This window comes from Sceloporus occidentalis, unplaced genomic scaffold (assembly GCF_023333645.1).
Source record: "Sceloporus occidentalis isolate IW3139 unplaced genomic scaffold, rSceOcc1.0.p SCAF_5, whole genome shotgun sequence".
Classification (NCBI taxonomy): Eukaryota; Metazoa; Chordata; class Lepidosauria; order Squamata; family Phrynosomatidae; genus Sceloporus; species Sceloporus occidentalis.
The window spans coordinates 101,399,274-101,415,839 of NW_028316985.1; the positions used below are offsets into that span (position 1 = coordinate 101,399,274).

The 16,566-nt window shown below is 39.0% G+C and overlaps 1 protein-coding gene across 5 annotated transcripts in view; it reads left to right on the forward strand.

Annotated features, from left to right (window-relative positions):
• LOC149312590 (uncharacterized protein KIAA0930 homolog) overlaps positions 1-10,792 on the forward strand; it is a 62,352-nt gene extending 51,560 nt beyond the window's left edge. For 4 of the 5 annotated variants that reach the window (XM_089524924.1, XM_089524926.1, XM_089524927.1 and 1 more), the window contains 3 exons: positions 554-716; positions 1,554-1,709; positions 2,815-10,792. In XM_089524924.1, coding sequence (XP_089381050.1) covers positions 554-716; positions 1,554-1,709; positions 2,815-2,855 — 360 coding nt within the window. In that variant the 3' untranslated portion in view covers positions 2,856-10,792. The remainder of the gene's footprint in view (positions 1-553; positions 717-1,553; positions 1,710-2,814) is intronic. The other variant, XR_016281276.1, reaches the window with a different exon arrangement.
• The last annotated feature ends 5,774 nt before the right edge of the window (positions 10,793-16,566 follow it).

Consider the following 16,566-nt stretch of genomic DNA (forward strand, 5'->3'; position numbering starts at 1 on the left):
TCATGAAAGTGCATTTTAGAGTACAAATTGACCTCTTTGCAGCTAGTTGACTTCTCTGTTCGGCATTATGGAAGGTGTCAGATCAAAACAGTTGCAGGGGCTAAGAGTGAGAAAAGAGAATGTAAGAGTAGAATGCTCTTCCAAACAACTATGGAAATTAATTGTTTGATTTAATGAATGAAGCTATCAGCTTCTTTTCATGCTGCCTTCACTGCTGTTTTAACCCTGTAGTATTGCCAACAGCCAGATAAAATAACAGCAGACTAGATATGGCTCATAGATATCCCTGCACTAAAATTTGGAATGCTGGTTTTCCTTATTTTTAAATGTCTGACAGTGTGCTTGCCCAGGTTTGTTCTGACTGCAGACATGTATGATTTTTAAAAAAATATAGCCAGGAAACAGTATTAGACTGCAGGTCAGATCAGATGGCCATTCAGTGATGTTCAAAACAATATGATGCTAGTGAGTGATAGAGAACAATCAGTGTAAACCCCTTAGCTGTCTTTTACAATATCACGGGGCTTTTTTTGTTTGTTTGTTTTGCCTTCAGGTGACATCTTTTAGCACTCCTCCGACTCCAGAACGCAACAACCGCCCTTCCTTTTTCTCCCCATCCCTCAAAAGGAAAGTACCCCGGAATCGAATTGCTGAAATGAAGAAATCCCATTCTGCCAATGATAGTGAGGAGTTCTTCAGGGATGATGAGTGTGGAGGTGAGAGAAGAGAGATATTGAATTTATCTTATTTTAAAAATGTTTAAGCCAGTGTGTCTTCAGTTATCTGATGTGGAAGACTAATCCCCCATACCTGGGATCAGCACCAAATTTGTGTCCATTGGCTATAGCGTTTCTTTCTTTTCTGGAATCCTATGGGAGACTGGCAGCTCATACACTATCACTTTGAGTGGTATTGGTTTGAACCACTTCATCTCAAGGGCAGGTTATGTGATTTCATAATAACTAAAATAATATGACAAAAAATAACTTATAAAGTTTAAAAACAGGAATATTTTAATTTGCAACAAAAAATAAAAAGTCAGCACCAGTGCACTTCTTCCAGGGAGGTTTTCTATTATCAGGACATTCCTCACAAAGAAGGCCCTCGCTGTTGTAATTGCATAATGCATTTCTCCCACTGTAGAAGGGTGTCCACTGGACAACTAAATATTTGAGCAGGATGAATGTGGAAGAATTTGGGAGATAACTTAGGTGTTAATATACACTGGTGGTTTGAATAGGACTTAGATTCTCTCAGCCCCCCTCCCAATCAGAAAAAGGGGGTGGGATAATAGTCACCTTGGGAAGAGGTGTTCATATCCATCCCCTTGCTGGTGACAGAAAGCATGGAGAAGACTCCCATATAAATAAATAATAATAAATAAATATCTTGCTTGTGGTTTGCAGAAGCATTTGCCTGGCCATTAGGAAACACTGTGCAGCCCAGAACAGGCCCCATAATCTCATTCAGTGAGTCTGTGGACATGCTTATGTATAGTAATGTTATCACCCCCCCCCCCAAAAAAAAAAAAAATCCTTGTTCTGTTTTGACAGATTTGCAGAATGCAAGCAACCTTCGGTCACGGTCTCTGTCTGGAACAGGAAGGTCTCTTGTGGGCTCATGGCTGAAGCTGAACAGGACAGATGAAAACTTCCTACTCTATGCACACTTAACCTACGTCACATTGCCATTGCATCGAATCTTAACAGGTGAAACCTAACTGGAGAAACCTACGGTTAATTGGGAACTTCTCCTGCACACACTTCAGTAAAATGGATGGCAGGTGTGGAAGGATGCCTGCCATTCTGTATAAAGGGGGTTTGTGCAGGAGAAACTTACAGTGGAGTCTGCAACTTACAGTTATCCAAAAATGAGTCAACTTAAATGTTTCAGTATTCTTTTTTATAAAAAATACAAAAAAGGAGGCATAGGTAAGTCTTCAGTGAAGACTTACATTTCTTGGATACCCTATGATGCAGCCAGTTCTCCATGCTTCTCCCATTAACCCAGTGATGGAAAGGAGTGGAGTCACAGTTGTTCCTGCCCACCTAGATAAGATTTCTGATCAGGCATCAGGCACTACTTGATAAATGCCCTCCTGTATTCATTGCATCCTCTCTTTCCTAAGCATAGTGGTCTGGTCTGGGACTTTTTGTGCTCATTGCAAGTTTTTAGAAATACCATGTTGTATGGACATATTAGCTGCAATTAGGAAATCAATATGAAAAGTTACTCATGATATAGTTCCCATTGAAATAGCAGAGATTTAAGCATAAATAACTTTGTCTGAATCCAACCCACAGTGTTAGATGTTTTAACCGTTAAGAGTAGGACTACCTCATTTCCAACCTTTACTGCTAGTCATTGAACTTCAACTATTTTGGGAGTGCTGCTCATGGACCACTGGTTCATGATATCACCCAATGCTTTATTCGCAGGCTTTTAAAAAGAGTAATCAAGCATTTTGAAGTCTATATGTTGCAGGGCTTCAGTGCACATGGAAGTACAGTAGTAATACATCTGTGAACGAATAATATATCTTCTCGTGTTATGTATTATTTATATTTTATAATATGCACATCAAAGAGAAGTGAAATATATAGTTGGACTATAGATATTAATGGGCTGCAGCTCTCATTATCCATTTGCTATCTGGGCTAATAAAGTCTGATAGAAACTGGAGATCAACAACCTCTGGAGGACTACATATTCCTCATCCCCCCTTTTTAAGTGTAAATGTTTATTTACATGTCTTGGTAGCAGAGGAAACTGACAGCTAGAATCCTAACCATTGCCTTCATTTTTGTTTTTTAGATATTCTGGAGGTGCGGCAGAAACCGATTTTGATGACATAGCAGAGAACTGGGCACTGCCTTGGAAAACTTGCAGCCAAGTGCCTAAAAAACTAACTACAGTGATCTTCTGTCACAGCACCACCATCTAGTGTCAGGAACGTAACATTACACTGCAAAAAGGGATGTCTAGGATTACCAGCCAGCCAATCAAAAGTGCCTCTTCCTTCCTCTGCTAGAATACTGTATTCTCACTTTCAAAATAAAAACTACATCTCTTTATAGAGATGACTGGCAGAAGACTTCAAATAAACAGACGCATCACCACAACAGTAGGGTCTGTGTTTAAAAACAATGCTTTATGAACAATTTGTAACAGTGTTTACTTCATAACTGGAAACCAACCAACCTGTACAGAATGTATTAATCTTTATATACTTTGAGAGAAAAGTCCACAGGATTTCATACTGATGTACCAATGAACTTTGTTTAATAGACTGTTGAGAACCCTCCGTGTTGCATTAAAAATAACTGTGTATGTGTTTAAAACCTTGATTAGGATAGCAGACTAGTATAAAAGCAAAGGAAAGTTAAGGATTTAAACTGAATGCTAACTGGCTACATGTAGTAGTCCAACTGGAGCTAAGTAGCTTGGTTTTTCTACTTCTGTGAGTGGCATAATTTTAAAGCTTGCAGCACAAACATGAGTCTACAATTATATTTTCTTCATCTACCAAAGATCATTGAAAAGCCCAGCTGAATTTTTGAAAGAGTGGAATCAATGTACAAGAAATTTACTTGCTGGGTATGATTGATTTGAATTCCGTATGGTGAGTAAATTCGTCTCCAGTAGTGTAGGTGTCTCTAATACTAAGAAGCAGGAAAACATTGATACAAGAACTAGTACAGGGGAAAAAAAACCCAAGCCAAAAACAACAGCAGCAGCAGCAACAAAAAACTAAAAACAACACACACACACACACACCCTCAGCAGACCTCCAATAGTCACTCTATCCTACTTACAGGAAACAGGAACCAACTAACATGGGCTGCTGAAAAGCATTATACTTCATTTTTAAAAATCAGTTGTGTATAATTTATGAATTCAACCAGTTTCCATAGATCTTGGTTGTATTAGTTCTGTGATTTGCCGTACTTTGGTATGCAGAAGCCTAATTGTTAGGTTCTGCAAAGAAGTACCTCGATAATAATAGCAACTAAATCTTGGAGGTGGATGATGAGTAATATTTGTTTGTGACTTGTGGACTGTAGATCAGGTCTGCTGTATTTATAACAGAGGATGCATAAAATACAATTTGGAGTGTAGTGGAGATAGTTTCACTGTTCTGTGAACACATCTGTTAAGGAGGTGAGCTTTTTTAAAAATGATTTTTAAGATTTCAATTTAAATTTTGCCTGTGGCTAATTGGTGCTTGCAGTGTTACAGATTCTCTTCCCCACCACCAGCAGTTTTGCAACTGTACATTAAATATTTCCGTGTTTTTTGCTTTGTCACAAAGCAGGATCAACAAGGGTGCAGAGCCTGGGAATATTTCTTTCTTCAGAGTCACCCAACCCAAATGTGTATTTTTGAAAAGAAAGGAGAAAGCAGATAGTCCTGGCTTGAGTCAGAAGGAGAAGGGGGGAAGATGAGTGTGTTGGTTGATCCAACAGTGTTTCCTGCCCTCTGTAGTTATCCTGCAGATTGTGGTGCTGAGGACAAGCCAGATTCTTTCCACGGCTGAAGAAAACCCCCAGTAAGTGTGGTTTCAGTAATGGCTTTACTCTTGAAACCTGCTGCATGAATGATAAATCTCATGCTTTTTTAGCAGCACATCCTGTGAGAACCTGGTTGATCAAATCTTGTTGACAGTTTTAATGTGTGGGGAAAATAAGTATGTTATATGTTTGTGTGTGGGTACTTCTTATTTAACAAAACAAAGAGAGGTAGATTCTGTTTCTATTCTAGAGCAACTAGAACAAAATGACTGAAGCTTATCCCTTGGCAGAAAGATTGCATGTCAGGAACACAAACAAGCAAGTGCTCCTCCAGTTCTTTGGAAATTGCACTGTGAACTGAGATTGCCATCATAACAAACCATTAAAACAATGGAGTAATTTTTAAAAAATTGTTGTATGGTTACAAATGATGTTGTTAATGTCTACCATGCAATTTAATTTCTTTGTATTGTGTGTAAATAATTATTTACTTTTCTCTAACCAGAGTCATAATTAGGGGTTCATTTTCAAGGTTGCAAACAGACTTTAGGCCAGGATTATGTGTCATACAGCCCTCCAGATGTGCTTGGATACATGTCCCACATTTTAGCCAGTGCAGCCAATAATGACGAATGTTGGAGGTTGAAGTCAGACAACATCTGGTGGTCCATACGATTCACACTCCCTCCCCAGACCTTGGCTTTTTTATTTAAAGAAAGTATAGTTTCTCTTAATCACATTCTTGTCCTAATGGAAATATGGGTGGAGCTCATTTTTAACATCCTCACATAGGACTAAATTCAGCATTAGTCATTCTGAAATGAATGGAAATTGTTAGTTTCATGCCACCTAACTGAAATCCTATCACAGTGGTCCCTTGTCCACTGGGGTTTGGTTCCAAGATCCCCCATGGATAACAAAATTCATGGATGCTCAAGTCCCATTAAATATAATGATGTAGCAAAATGGTGTCCCTTATAAAAAATGGAAAATCAAGGTTTAATATTTGAAATTTATACTTTTTTTGAACATTTTCAAACCATGGATGCTTGAATCCATGAATAAAAAATCTGTGTATAAGAAGGGCCGACTGTAATTTTAACTGTAGGCAGTTGTGTAAGTGACTAGACTGGTTTACCGTAGGTAAAGCACTGGGTGTCTGAATTCTCTCTTTCATTTTTTTTAGAGAATGAAACTTTCCCTTTATGGAGAAAGCCATAGAACCTTCTTTTTGACATACTTATTTAGTACATACAGAGGAAACAAACTCTTCACGATCCAGAGGTATTGACACTCTTGTGGTGGTATTCAGTTTCCTATCTGCTGTTTGAAATGGTATAGACCCGACATGCAATATTTGGGGGGGGGGGGGGGTTGTATCTTATTTTTAAAAAGCAAACTGTATGTAAGATCAGAGAGGCACTGCTGCCAGGATTTGCCTCCCAGTGTCACATTTTCTTTGCAACATCTTACTTTACTTGCCCCTAGTGTGACCCTGCATATTGTATATTTCCATGCCACTCATCAAGTGAAACTGAATATCTGAGGGAAACAATATGAATTGGCCAATCTTCTTATATCATGCTACAGACGAATGCTGCAGGGAATATGAGGGTGAAATAGTAGGTCTAGCGCCTTACTTATTGCTAAATTTACAGTGCAGTCCTATGTGCGTGACCCCAAAGATAAGCCCCATTGTGTTCAGTGGGGCCTGCTTTTAGACTAGTAAAGACATTATTAGAGACAATATTCATTTCAATGCAAGTGCCAATAAATGCATTTGAAGGAACTAATGCATGCTCTTGAGAAAGTGTTTTCAATGAAATCTTAATATTTTATTAGTTTTCCTTATTAAATTGATTGCAGACAAATTCAGCATATTTTAAAGAGGCTGGCAATGTTCATGTGTTTTTCATCAAGATGGGCATCTGTTTTTCTTAATACAAACAGCTTTTAATTTAAGCCACCTAAAGAATGAAAGGAGGAGAAATAATGTCACTACTAAAGCCAACAGTTTACTTTTTCTGAATTTGGTATATTAATAAGTGTCATCATTTAACCATTGGGTTTAGGTAGCTTACTCTTCTGCCATTTTCCATTTTCTGTTTTGCCTACTACCTCAGGACATCTAAACTGGGCAAGATAGCCCTCACATACTGGAGACATCTGCATCAGTTTCAAACATGTTAATGGTGTAAAGAGTTGGATATGTTACGTAGAAAAGTAAACATCTTACTGAGACGAGCATATGCTATCATTTGCACTGTGTGCTTGAGTCAGCCTTACAATTCCTCAGTAAGGATGGGCAGACGTGTAACATGCTGATGTTCTAGAATCTGTCATATGTTCAGTTCACATAGGTTAATAAGAGAATGCAACAGGTCTGCCCAAAGTCTCTTTTGAACTAAATGTGCATTGTGCAGTTACCTTCAAATCTCTGCAATGCACAGAGCTTCTGTGGCTGCCACACAAGCTTTCCTATAGGATCAGTTCCTTCGGTGGCTCAGGTGCTATAGAACAACAGTAGTTCTGTTTTGTTTTGTTTTTGAAGTGACACTTTTAAAAACTTGCCTCTTAATGGTAAAGCATAGCAGTCAGTTTTGAGAGCTGTATGCTTTGACTTGGCAAAGTGAGCACATCTGGATGTAGGAATCCGCCTGAGAAATATGTGTCCATGTGGACTGGTGTAGTCACTAGACCAGGATTTGAGAAGCAAATTTTGCCTTTCCTTGGAGTTGTATCCCCAGAAAGCAGCGCTTTAACTCTTTCCTAGAAGATAACAGTTTACTTTCAGGATACAGCAGTGGGTAACTACACCTGGTTTCCCAGCCAACAAGAACCTCACTTCCACCTAGGAGCACAGCTGGAGCTACAAATCAATTCCTGATCTTTTTAGAGCAGTGGAAAAAAATACTGTAAATCTGACTGTCACAATAGATTTCTGGGTGGTTGGCAGTAGGTCAACAGGAGTTGGATTTCTAATTGCTTAAACATGAAGTTTTTGAAAAGCTCTGTCATGTCAGGGTGTGGAAAGTTTTACCCTCCAGATGTAAAAAATACTAGGTTAGCTTTCTTCAGGAATTTTATATACAGTAAGCCCTTGGTATCTTTGGGTTTGGTTCCGATACCCTCCTGGATAACACAATCTGTGACTGTTCAAGTCCCATTAAATACAACTGGTATAATAATATGGTGTTCCTTATTTAACATGGCAAAATCAGGGTTTGCTTTTTGGATTTGCTATTTTTAAAAATACCTTTAAGCTGTGGATGGTTGAATCTATATAAAAAAAAATCCATGGATATAGATGGCTGACTGAATATCATTGGTTGGGATCTTACGGACTTCACAGTTGCACTACAATTCCCATCAGCATAATCAGTGATGAGAGTTGAAGTCCAGCACAGAGTAATCCAGTGTTCCCTCTCTTATTAAATGATATTAGGATAATTGTTTCTACAGCTATAATCCACCATTAAATAGTGTCACACAAAGTTTGCTGGAATTTCCCCAAGACTGAGGCAGACATGGCTGTGCATTTCCCTACTTGAAAAGGAGAAAGAATAAACAGGAGACCAGTTTATTCATCCCCCCCCCTCTTTCTTTCTTTCTTTCTTTCTTTTAATTAAAAAGTTTCCTCCTTTTTCTGCCAAAATAGGTCTCTGGGTAATTCGAAGATTCTCCTTCCTTCCATCCCATCTCCATATGTACTTGATCCTCGTCTTCTCTTAGTCTGCTGGTTTCTGCCTTAATTGTTTCTGTGGTTAATGTAATATTAACAACAACATCAGTAACAAAATGTTTGATAAACTATGGTTGGGATCCTGTTAATGACATATGTGAGTGTGTTTTCCTTTTGTCCTTTCAGAAGGAGGAATTCAGCACTTCCATCACATAACTCGCAGCCCCTCAAAATCCACTTGTCTCTTGTGCCTCCCCTGACCTGGCCATTTTGTGGGCAGTGGAAAGTTGGGGGCAACAGAGGAGCATGTGGTTATGTCTGTACAGCTGGACACATGAGCCATGTTTTCCTGTAGGAGGTCCCAAAGGCTACCTTTGTCATGGTATGTCCTATTATAGGGATATAGCCAGATGATCCTTGGCCAACCCCACTCTCCACCATCTCTTTTGTGGGCCCACAAGAGACAGGTGAGTTCTAGTGGAGGTGAGAGGGAAGAGAGGGCCCATGCAGAATGTTAAACTCCGTCTCCCCATGCAAGATCTTTGCCTGTATTTAGCTCTCACACTGATTCATACAAGCACATTTTTACCTGCTAACTGCAGTGTCAAGTAGCGACTTGTATACCTGTGTTGATATATCCCAGTTTCAACTTAATTTTCCTTCTAAAATTAATACAAGGGAGGGAGGGAAGAGGTATTGGAGAAACTAATATAAATAGAAGTTTATGCTAGATGTAAAGTATACAGATAATAATAAAAATAATAAAAAAATATTCATTTATACCCCGCCCCTCTGTCAAAGACCAATCAGGGTGGTTTACAGATTAAAACTTCATACATAATTCCAATATCCCCATTTTCCTCCTTACTCATTCTATAAGGAAATAGGTATGTGAATCAATAAGTATTTTTGACTGCTATTGTAGTGCATCAAAAACACTATGTCTGAAAAGGTCCACTTCCCAAATGTTATTAGGAAGTCAATCATAGACATGACCCTAATTGTGTATTTGTGTATTGGCCCAGTGTAGTCTACTGCAGTGCTATCTTTTCCATAAAGGCTGTGCCATACATCATGGATTAACCACAAGTGTCCCAAGATGTGCACTACTTTTCTTTTATATCAGCAAACAACTGTTATTTATTTGGGAGAAAGTGAAGGGATATACTTGAGGCTGCTATAAAGGTGGTGGTGGTGGATTATGGCAAGTTTTCTCTTTTCCTCTGGTTCCAGTAACTCCCCATGTGATTTGTACTGCTATCGCCTGTCTTAGTTATGGCAGGACACTGCAATTGGCTTCAATGCAGAGAAATACTCAAGTAGCTGGTTAATACAGAAACACTCCCATTGGAAAACAGGAAAGCTAAATATTATTTTGTTAATTTGTCTTTTTTTTAGTTTATGGCTAGGCAGAAATTAAGTCACAAAATGATTCACAATATCGAAAACAAAATGCATGTTTAAGACTTACACAAACAGCCAAAGCAAATACAACCTGTTCTGCTGCTTTGCCAGCAAACATTTGGTATCTTCCAGTCCCAGTTCTGCATAATTACACTGAGATCTTCAAATTTCACCCATCTGGTGGTGGTTTTTGTTTGACTAGGTCTTGCTCTCTCTTTCAGATTGCAGTCATAGACACATGCACAGGGATGGAAATCATGCAGCTCTTCAGATGTTGTTGGAATGCAACTCCCATCAGTCCTAGCTAGCATAATCAATGGTAAGGAAGCCTGAGGTTCCACATTACTTGGATGGTTGCATGATTCCCAACACTCTACTAGAGAGTAAGCCCAATTGAACACCCAGAGAATATTCCATGCACAAGACTGATTGAAGATACTACTACAACAATGAGTTGGAAGGCCCACTGAGTCTGGTGGCTGTTCTGCAGAGCTTTAGTACTTGTTTTTGCTTGTTAATGACTGTAAAATGGGTCAGCAAACTTAAGCAAAGATAAGCCTTAATCTAGTTAGTTCTAACGTTTACTCAGACTGCCATGAAATATGATGGGAACTGGCTTTTCTATAATGCTCACCACATAATATGGGGCTTGTTTTAAACCTTAGTTGTATTCTGAAGTACCTAATTTTCCTTGCCCAAACAGAATGCATTAAACCTTTTGAAGTTCAGTTTGAATGCAACTTTGGGACCACAGGTGTATATCCTAGAACATAGTTGCCCATAGTTAATATTCATCTTTGAATTTTACTATGCTCAAGCCAGCAGTATGTTAGTATGTGCACCAGTGGCTGGAAATGTACGTACGGTTCACTGAAGGTGCCTATACCTAAACCTTTTCAAGATTATTTATGCAAGGTTATTATGGTGAGGGGCCAAGATAAAGAGACATTATAAACACTGTGGTCCTCATGCTACACATACCTCTGTGTGCTCCATACGATATGTGTTGCATGGTTTTTCCTCAGCCTTCTTTGTATTACCATGAATTTCTTACAAGTGTGTAGTTGAGCCTACTGAGCAAGGAAAATATAATGGGAAAATTTTGTATATGGTTTAAAAACAACAACACCCTAATCTTGCATAAGGTTATGATGGACAGTAGATTCTATTACCAATAAAGGAATCTTAAGTCTTATATGTTCTGTTTGTGTATGCTTATGTGGGAACTATCATTTTGAAATGATTTCTGTTCAGAAGCTTTATGTTAATTGCTTTTTAGTTAGGATGTTAGACCATGGACTAATGAAAGGCTCTAGCTGGCCAGAGTCGCCTTAACACCTGTGACATGACAGTGGGAGGACACTAAACATCTTGAATACAGCGACAATATCAAGTAATATTTTACTACTACATTAAAAATTAGAAGGGCACTGAAATCAATACCGACATACTAGTAAATGGATCTAACCAGTAAATTAAAACTCAATACCACCCTATTTTGATAACAGATTACCCTGATCAGAGAGAAAAGACTTTTTCAAATCAGAATGCCCCAGGGGAATTAAGACTTGATCAGTTAACTCTTTCTATAAATTCTCAACATCCTTTCTAAACTGACAGTACTGCAGACTGAATGTGGGACCTTCTGCAGGCAACACAAGTATTATTGTGCTACTGAGTTTGAGCCCACTGCATTTGTCCTTACCGCCCCCAACTTCTTCCCATCTTTACAAACACAACAAGGCAGGTAGGATGCAAAAATGCACAAATCAAAATTAATGTCTCCCGTTTTTTTATTCACATTTCCATGGATTTTTGTACATTTCTTAAGAAAGCACAACCAACAAATGAAAAAAAAAATGTTAGGCAGGTTCACTTCTTAAGATGGTTGCCACAAAACAAAGCTTATTTTGACAATAAGTGGAAGGAAAAATTCATACTGATTGTTCAGACAACTGCTCTTTAAGGGTTTGCAATTTCTGTGCGGTATATCCCATGTTTTGTGCAAGGTACACAACTCAGCCACTTCTGCTAAAAAATAACTTAAGGCATTAAAACAGAACAGTCTTCAGTGTTTTTTTTTAATAGGTTACATGATGTTGCACAGGGTGTTAAAACAAGACTTTACACTTGATTCTGTACGTAGCTACATGTTTTGACTTTAGACTTTCATAGCAGATTGAAAATAAAGCAAAAGTAACCACATATCCCTTGCCTTCCCCCATCTTGTTTCATGGGAAGACCTATAATGAATTCATCAGATGATAAATATATTTTTTGGAAAAAAGAGATCTTGCTCTTGTCAGCTGGCACATGTAGTGGTCTTGCAGCAGAGGTAAAATGGCCAAGGTAGTTGGAACACAGGGAGGGCAGTGGAAGGCATTTCAGTCAGGGGAGGAAGCTGTTCTGCTAGCTGCTCAGGAGCAAGCAAGGCAACTATCTCAGCAAACAGACAACTTTCTCCTACTGCCACTACACACTACTGTAAGTGGCTTACATAGGTGTAATTGTCTGCTACTCCAATGTGACGCACTAACAGGATTCTGCCCACATTGTACTGCTCTGAAACATGCAGTTTTGCCCTACTTCTCACTGTGGTGACTGAATGCTGCTCCCTACAAACTTCCCATTTTGTGTCTCGGGGAAGGTTAGGCTAAAACCATTCTAAGCAATCAATCGTTCATCTCTGTAGCTTACACTCAACCTATAGTCTAAAATGAACATTGGCTTACCTTGTGAGATGTTTGTTTTCAGCGATGGAGGCCAAAGCATCCTGTACTGGGTTGGTCCCTTTGACTTGCTCTGATCAGGCAGGAAGTGAAAACTCTTTACAGGAAGCCACCAGTAAAGGGAGCCAACCCCTCTTAGTAGCTTCAGGTGACGGAAAACCAACGTGTCTGAAAACTTAGGAAAAAACATTGTGGGCAACAACAAACCCGGCCCAAACAGCTCAGCTCTTAAGTATATAACTATAAGAGAAGAGAAACAAAAAAGTCTTTAACAAATGCTAAGAGATCCATGTCCACCTAGAAAGAGGGGAGGATGCTTTTGTCTCTATTGCTGAAAACAAACATCTCACTAGGTAAGCCAATGTTCATTTTTCCAGCGATGGAGGGAAAGCATCCTGTAGTGGGATGTGTTAAAGCTCTCTCATAATGCATGGGAAATCTAGAGTCTAGCTATTTCGGTACTACGATCTGTAGTACCCATCTTCTGAATGCAGCTTCGGAAGATGGGAGTGTCTAATCTATAATGTTGAACAAAAGTAGACACCAATGATCATGGGGCCATTCTGCAGATTTCAGCTAAGGAAGTGTTTGTGGATAACGCTGCTGAAGTAGAGGCGCTGCGCATAGAATGTACATAGACTGGACCAGATGGTGAGGATCCTTATAATAAATAAAAAGATAGACTGCAATCTCTAATCCAATTTAGGGGGATAGATGATGACACCTTCTTTCCCATGGAAGGATATAAAGATAATATTGGATATGCGGAAGTGTCAGGTTCTTTTTATGTATGTGTATAGAGCCTGACAAACGTCTGGTGTATGCCAGGTTTTTTCTAATTCTTTCTTTGGATGAGGGCAGAACAAAGGAAATATTATATCCTGTGTTCTATGGAAAGTAGAATTAACGTTGAGATCCAATCGTAACAGAACAGAATTTTCCCTGAACACACAGTTTGTCACAGTTAGAAAGAGCTCTCTTGGCTGAGACTCTCTTGGCTGAATTACAGTTAAGAATTGAGCTTTCCAGGTGAGGTATTTTATGCCTATTGACTTAAATGGTTCAAAGGGCCCTTTGGTAAGTGCAGAAAGAACCGTCTGAAGGTCCCAGCTGGGATAACGATGGGTTGAGAGTAGCTGCCCTAAAAAACCTCCTCACATAATAGTTGTAAGAGAACTTTTAAGCTTGTCTTTGAGGGAGATCAGATGTGATAGCTGAGACCTGTCTTTTAAGTGTGTTGAGTTTGAGGCCCTCGTCCAATCTGTCTTAAAGATAGGAGAGAAGGGAACTCACAAAAGTTTTGAGTGTAGATATTTTGTGAAGTTTGCACCAGCGGGTGAATGCCTTGTGGCTTCCAAAATGGATCTGAGAGTTTCCATGCAAAAGTGGTGCTTTCTGACAAACTTGTTCACCCATTTTAGATCTAGTACCACCTTCCATGAGCCATCCTTTTTTGGGACAATGAAAAGGATGGAATAGCAGCCTCTGAAGGTCTCTAAAGATGGAACTGGCTCTATCACTCCAATTTCCAATAGATGGTTTATGGCCTGTATCACCAGCTGGTGTTTTTTCTGGCGATGCGACTTGGGTAATGGCAAAGAGTGGTCATGAGGAATCCGGTGAAAGTCTATCAAGTAACCATGTTTGATGATGGAGAGGACCCATTTGTCTGACATTGACAAATCCCCAACCCTCGACTGGTGGTTTCCTGTAAAGAGTTTTCACTTCCTGCCTGATCAGAGTAGGTCAAAGGGACCAACCCATTACAGGATGCCTTCCCTCCACTGCTGGAAAATCAGACTCCCCCAGCAAATGTTCAGCAAAGGCAACAACTACCATCATTCCCAGCCAGCATGGTGATCTAATCAACTCTCCTGAAGAACACAAGACTAGGCCCCATTTACTCCATGGACTACTGTATATACTCATGTATATGTCAAAAGGTTTTAAGGTCAAAATCATGGATTTTGATATGACCCATGGATAAGTCGAGGGTAAAATTTAGGGGGCTATAACAAAGGGTGGAAAGGGGAAAACACCACTTCCATCCCTTCTTTTCCTTCTCTGGACTTCTCCCAATCACCTAACACCCCTTCCTAGGTGATGGAGGAGAACATTTTAACATCAGATGGGGAAGAGGCAGATTTAAATGTGGGGTTTAGTAGGGAAGAAGCCTTTAACATCGGATCGAGAAGGGAATCACCTCTTTCACACACATACTCCTGCTTGGCAGTTCTTTCAGAAATCACTGCCAAGGCACAGGGGTAATGCTTCTTTCAGGACCTTTCTAAACAGTATTACTGTACTGACCCGTATATAAGTTGACAAGGATTTTAGGATCAATTTTGGGGCATAAATTTCTCAAGTAATAGTTGAATATGTACGGTAATTCTGTTTTTGTGGTGGAAACATTTAAGGAAGAGTCTGGGGCAGCCCACAGTCGTCATGGGGACTGGAAAATGACCTCTGATCCGCTAGAGCAGTAATTCTCAACCTTTGGTCTGCCAGATATTTTGAACTTCAGCATTCAGAACCCCTTACCATTGGTCATGCTAGCTACAGCTTCTGGAAGTTGAAGTCCAAAACATCTGAAGGATGTTGAGAACCACTGCTCCAGAGCATGCCCACCCCTTGTCAAGTGATAAAGCACCTAGATACAGCTTTAACACTTGAGTGAGAACCAGACCTTAATTTGAATGTTTCAAATTACATGTACAAAAGAGCAACACTTAGCAAATTTGAAGGATGACGTTTAAGTGCACTACCATCACAAAACAAGTCATTTTGTAAATTTAGATGGAAATCTTGCAAACAGACAAAATAACAAGTTAATCCCACAGCAATACAATTAAAAATATAAACACTGTCTACAAGGCGACAATTGGTTAGACTGCAAATTAAGACAATGTCCCTTCATAATGTAGCACTTATGTTAATCTCAATCAAGATTTTTAAAAAAAATTTAAAACTACATTTCTGTGCAGAAAGAAAAATGTTCATCCAGTTTTGTAGACTTTTAAACCTGTTCTGAACAGATCTTGTGAATCATCATATTAGTGGGAACAAGCCAGCCTGACCCACATCTAAATTTTACAACTGATGTCTAGGAAAGTGGCCTTTCTTAACAAATTATAGCAAGTGATTTGGTTTGCAAATAAAATTGTGATGTCTGTAAATTAAATTGAAGGGCCAATCACAAAGTTAAATTTTACATTTACAATTTAAAATCAACTACCATATACATTTAATTCATAAGTGTAAGGGAAATCAGTCTTCTGGAGGAGGGAAGAGGAAGGGTGCTTATTACGTTTTTGCTTAAACTGGTGCATCCTGCCATGATCCACATACACAGCATAGGCTGCCTGAGGCACAGGAAGCAGTGTTCCTGACATTATTATACAGTAATCCTGACATTACTATACATTTCAAAAGGTATAGGAAATTTCAACATGTCACACACAGCTCCAAATCTTTTTCAAGAGAGTGCCTTCCTCCTAAGCAATGCAAAATAATTTTTAATGCTTGCTCTGAGAAAATAGCCATGCCACTCACAAAAGTTTGTTATTTGCTCGACTCTTTTGCATTTCCGTAACTGGCCAAGTTCATACTTATATGATGTGGAGGTTTGATTTTCATTGTTATACATTGCAGAAGCCAGACAGATCAGCAGAGGAAAGCCATTTAGATACTAAGGTAGTATAAGAGAAACACACAGAAGTCCCAACCTGTTGCGTGCACTTATTCAAACTTCTCTTTTTCTATCTACAGTATACTTTTTGGTGTTCTTCTATTCTATGATGTTATAAACCAGTTATTCAAACAACATCAGAAAACTATTCTGGGATCTCCAGGATGCTGAAAACATGCATGTTTTGGCATGCATGTGTCCAGACTGAACTCATTGGATACTCCCTTTATCCCAACAGACTCTTTCACAAAGCACAACTGAAATTATAAATATAATTTTCAGACACCCTGTATTTTTAATAGCTTTGGAATTGAAACTAATTTCCCAAAATGCCACTGCTGTATTAGTTTTGCTATACTGTGCATGATGCAATTTAGTATTTCCATCAAATCTTACCTGTCAAGTGTTAACTGACCTTTAGCACACTCCATCTCCAACTCTGAGCACCTTTGGCAAACATTTAATGGAAGTTAAGACTTACTCATCCACTCAGTTTGAAACTTCAAAAAGCAAGACTTTTAAAAAGCCATGTGTGCACACTTGAATTCTTAT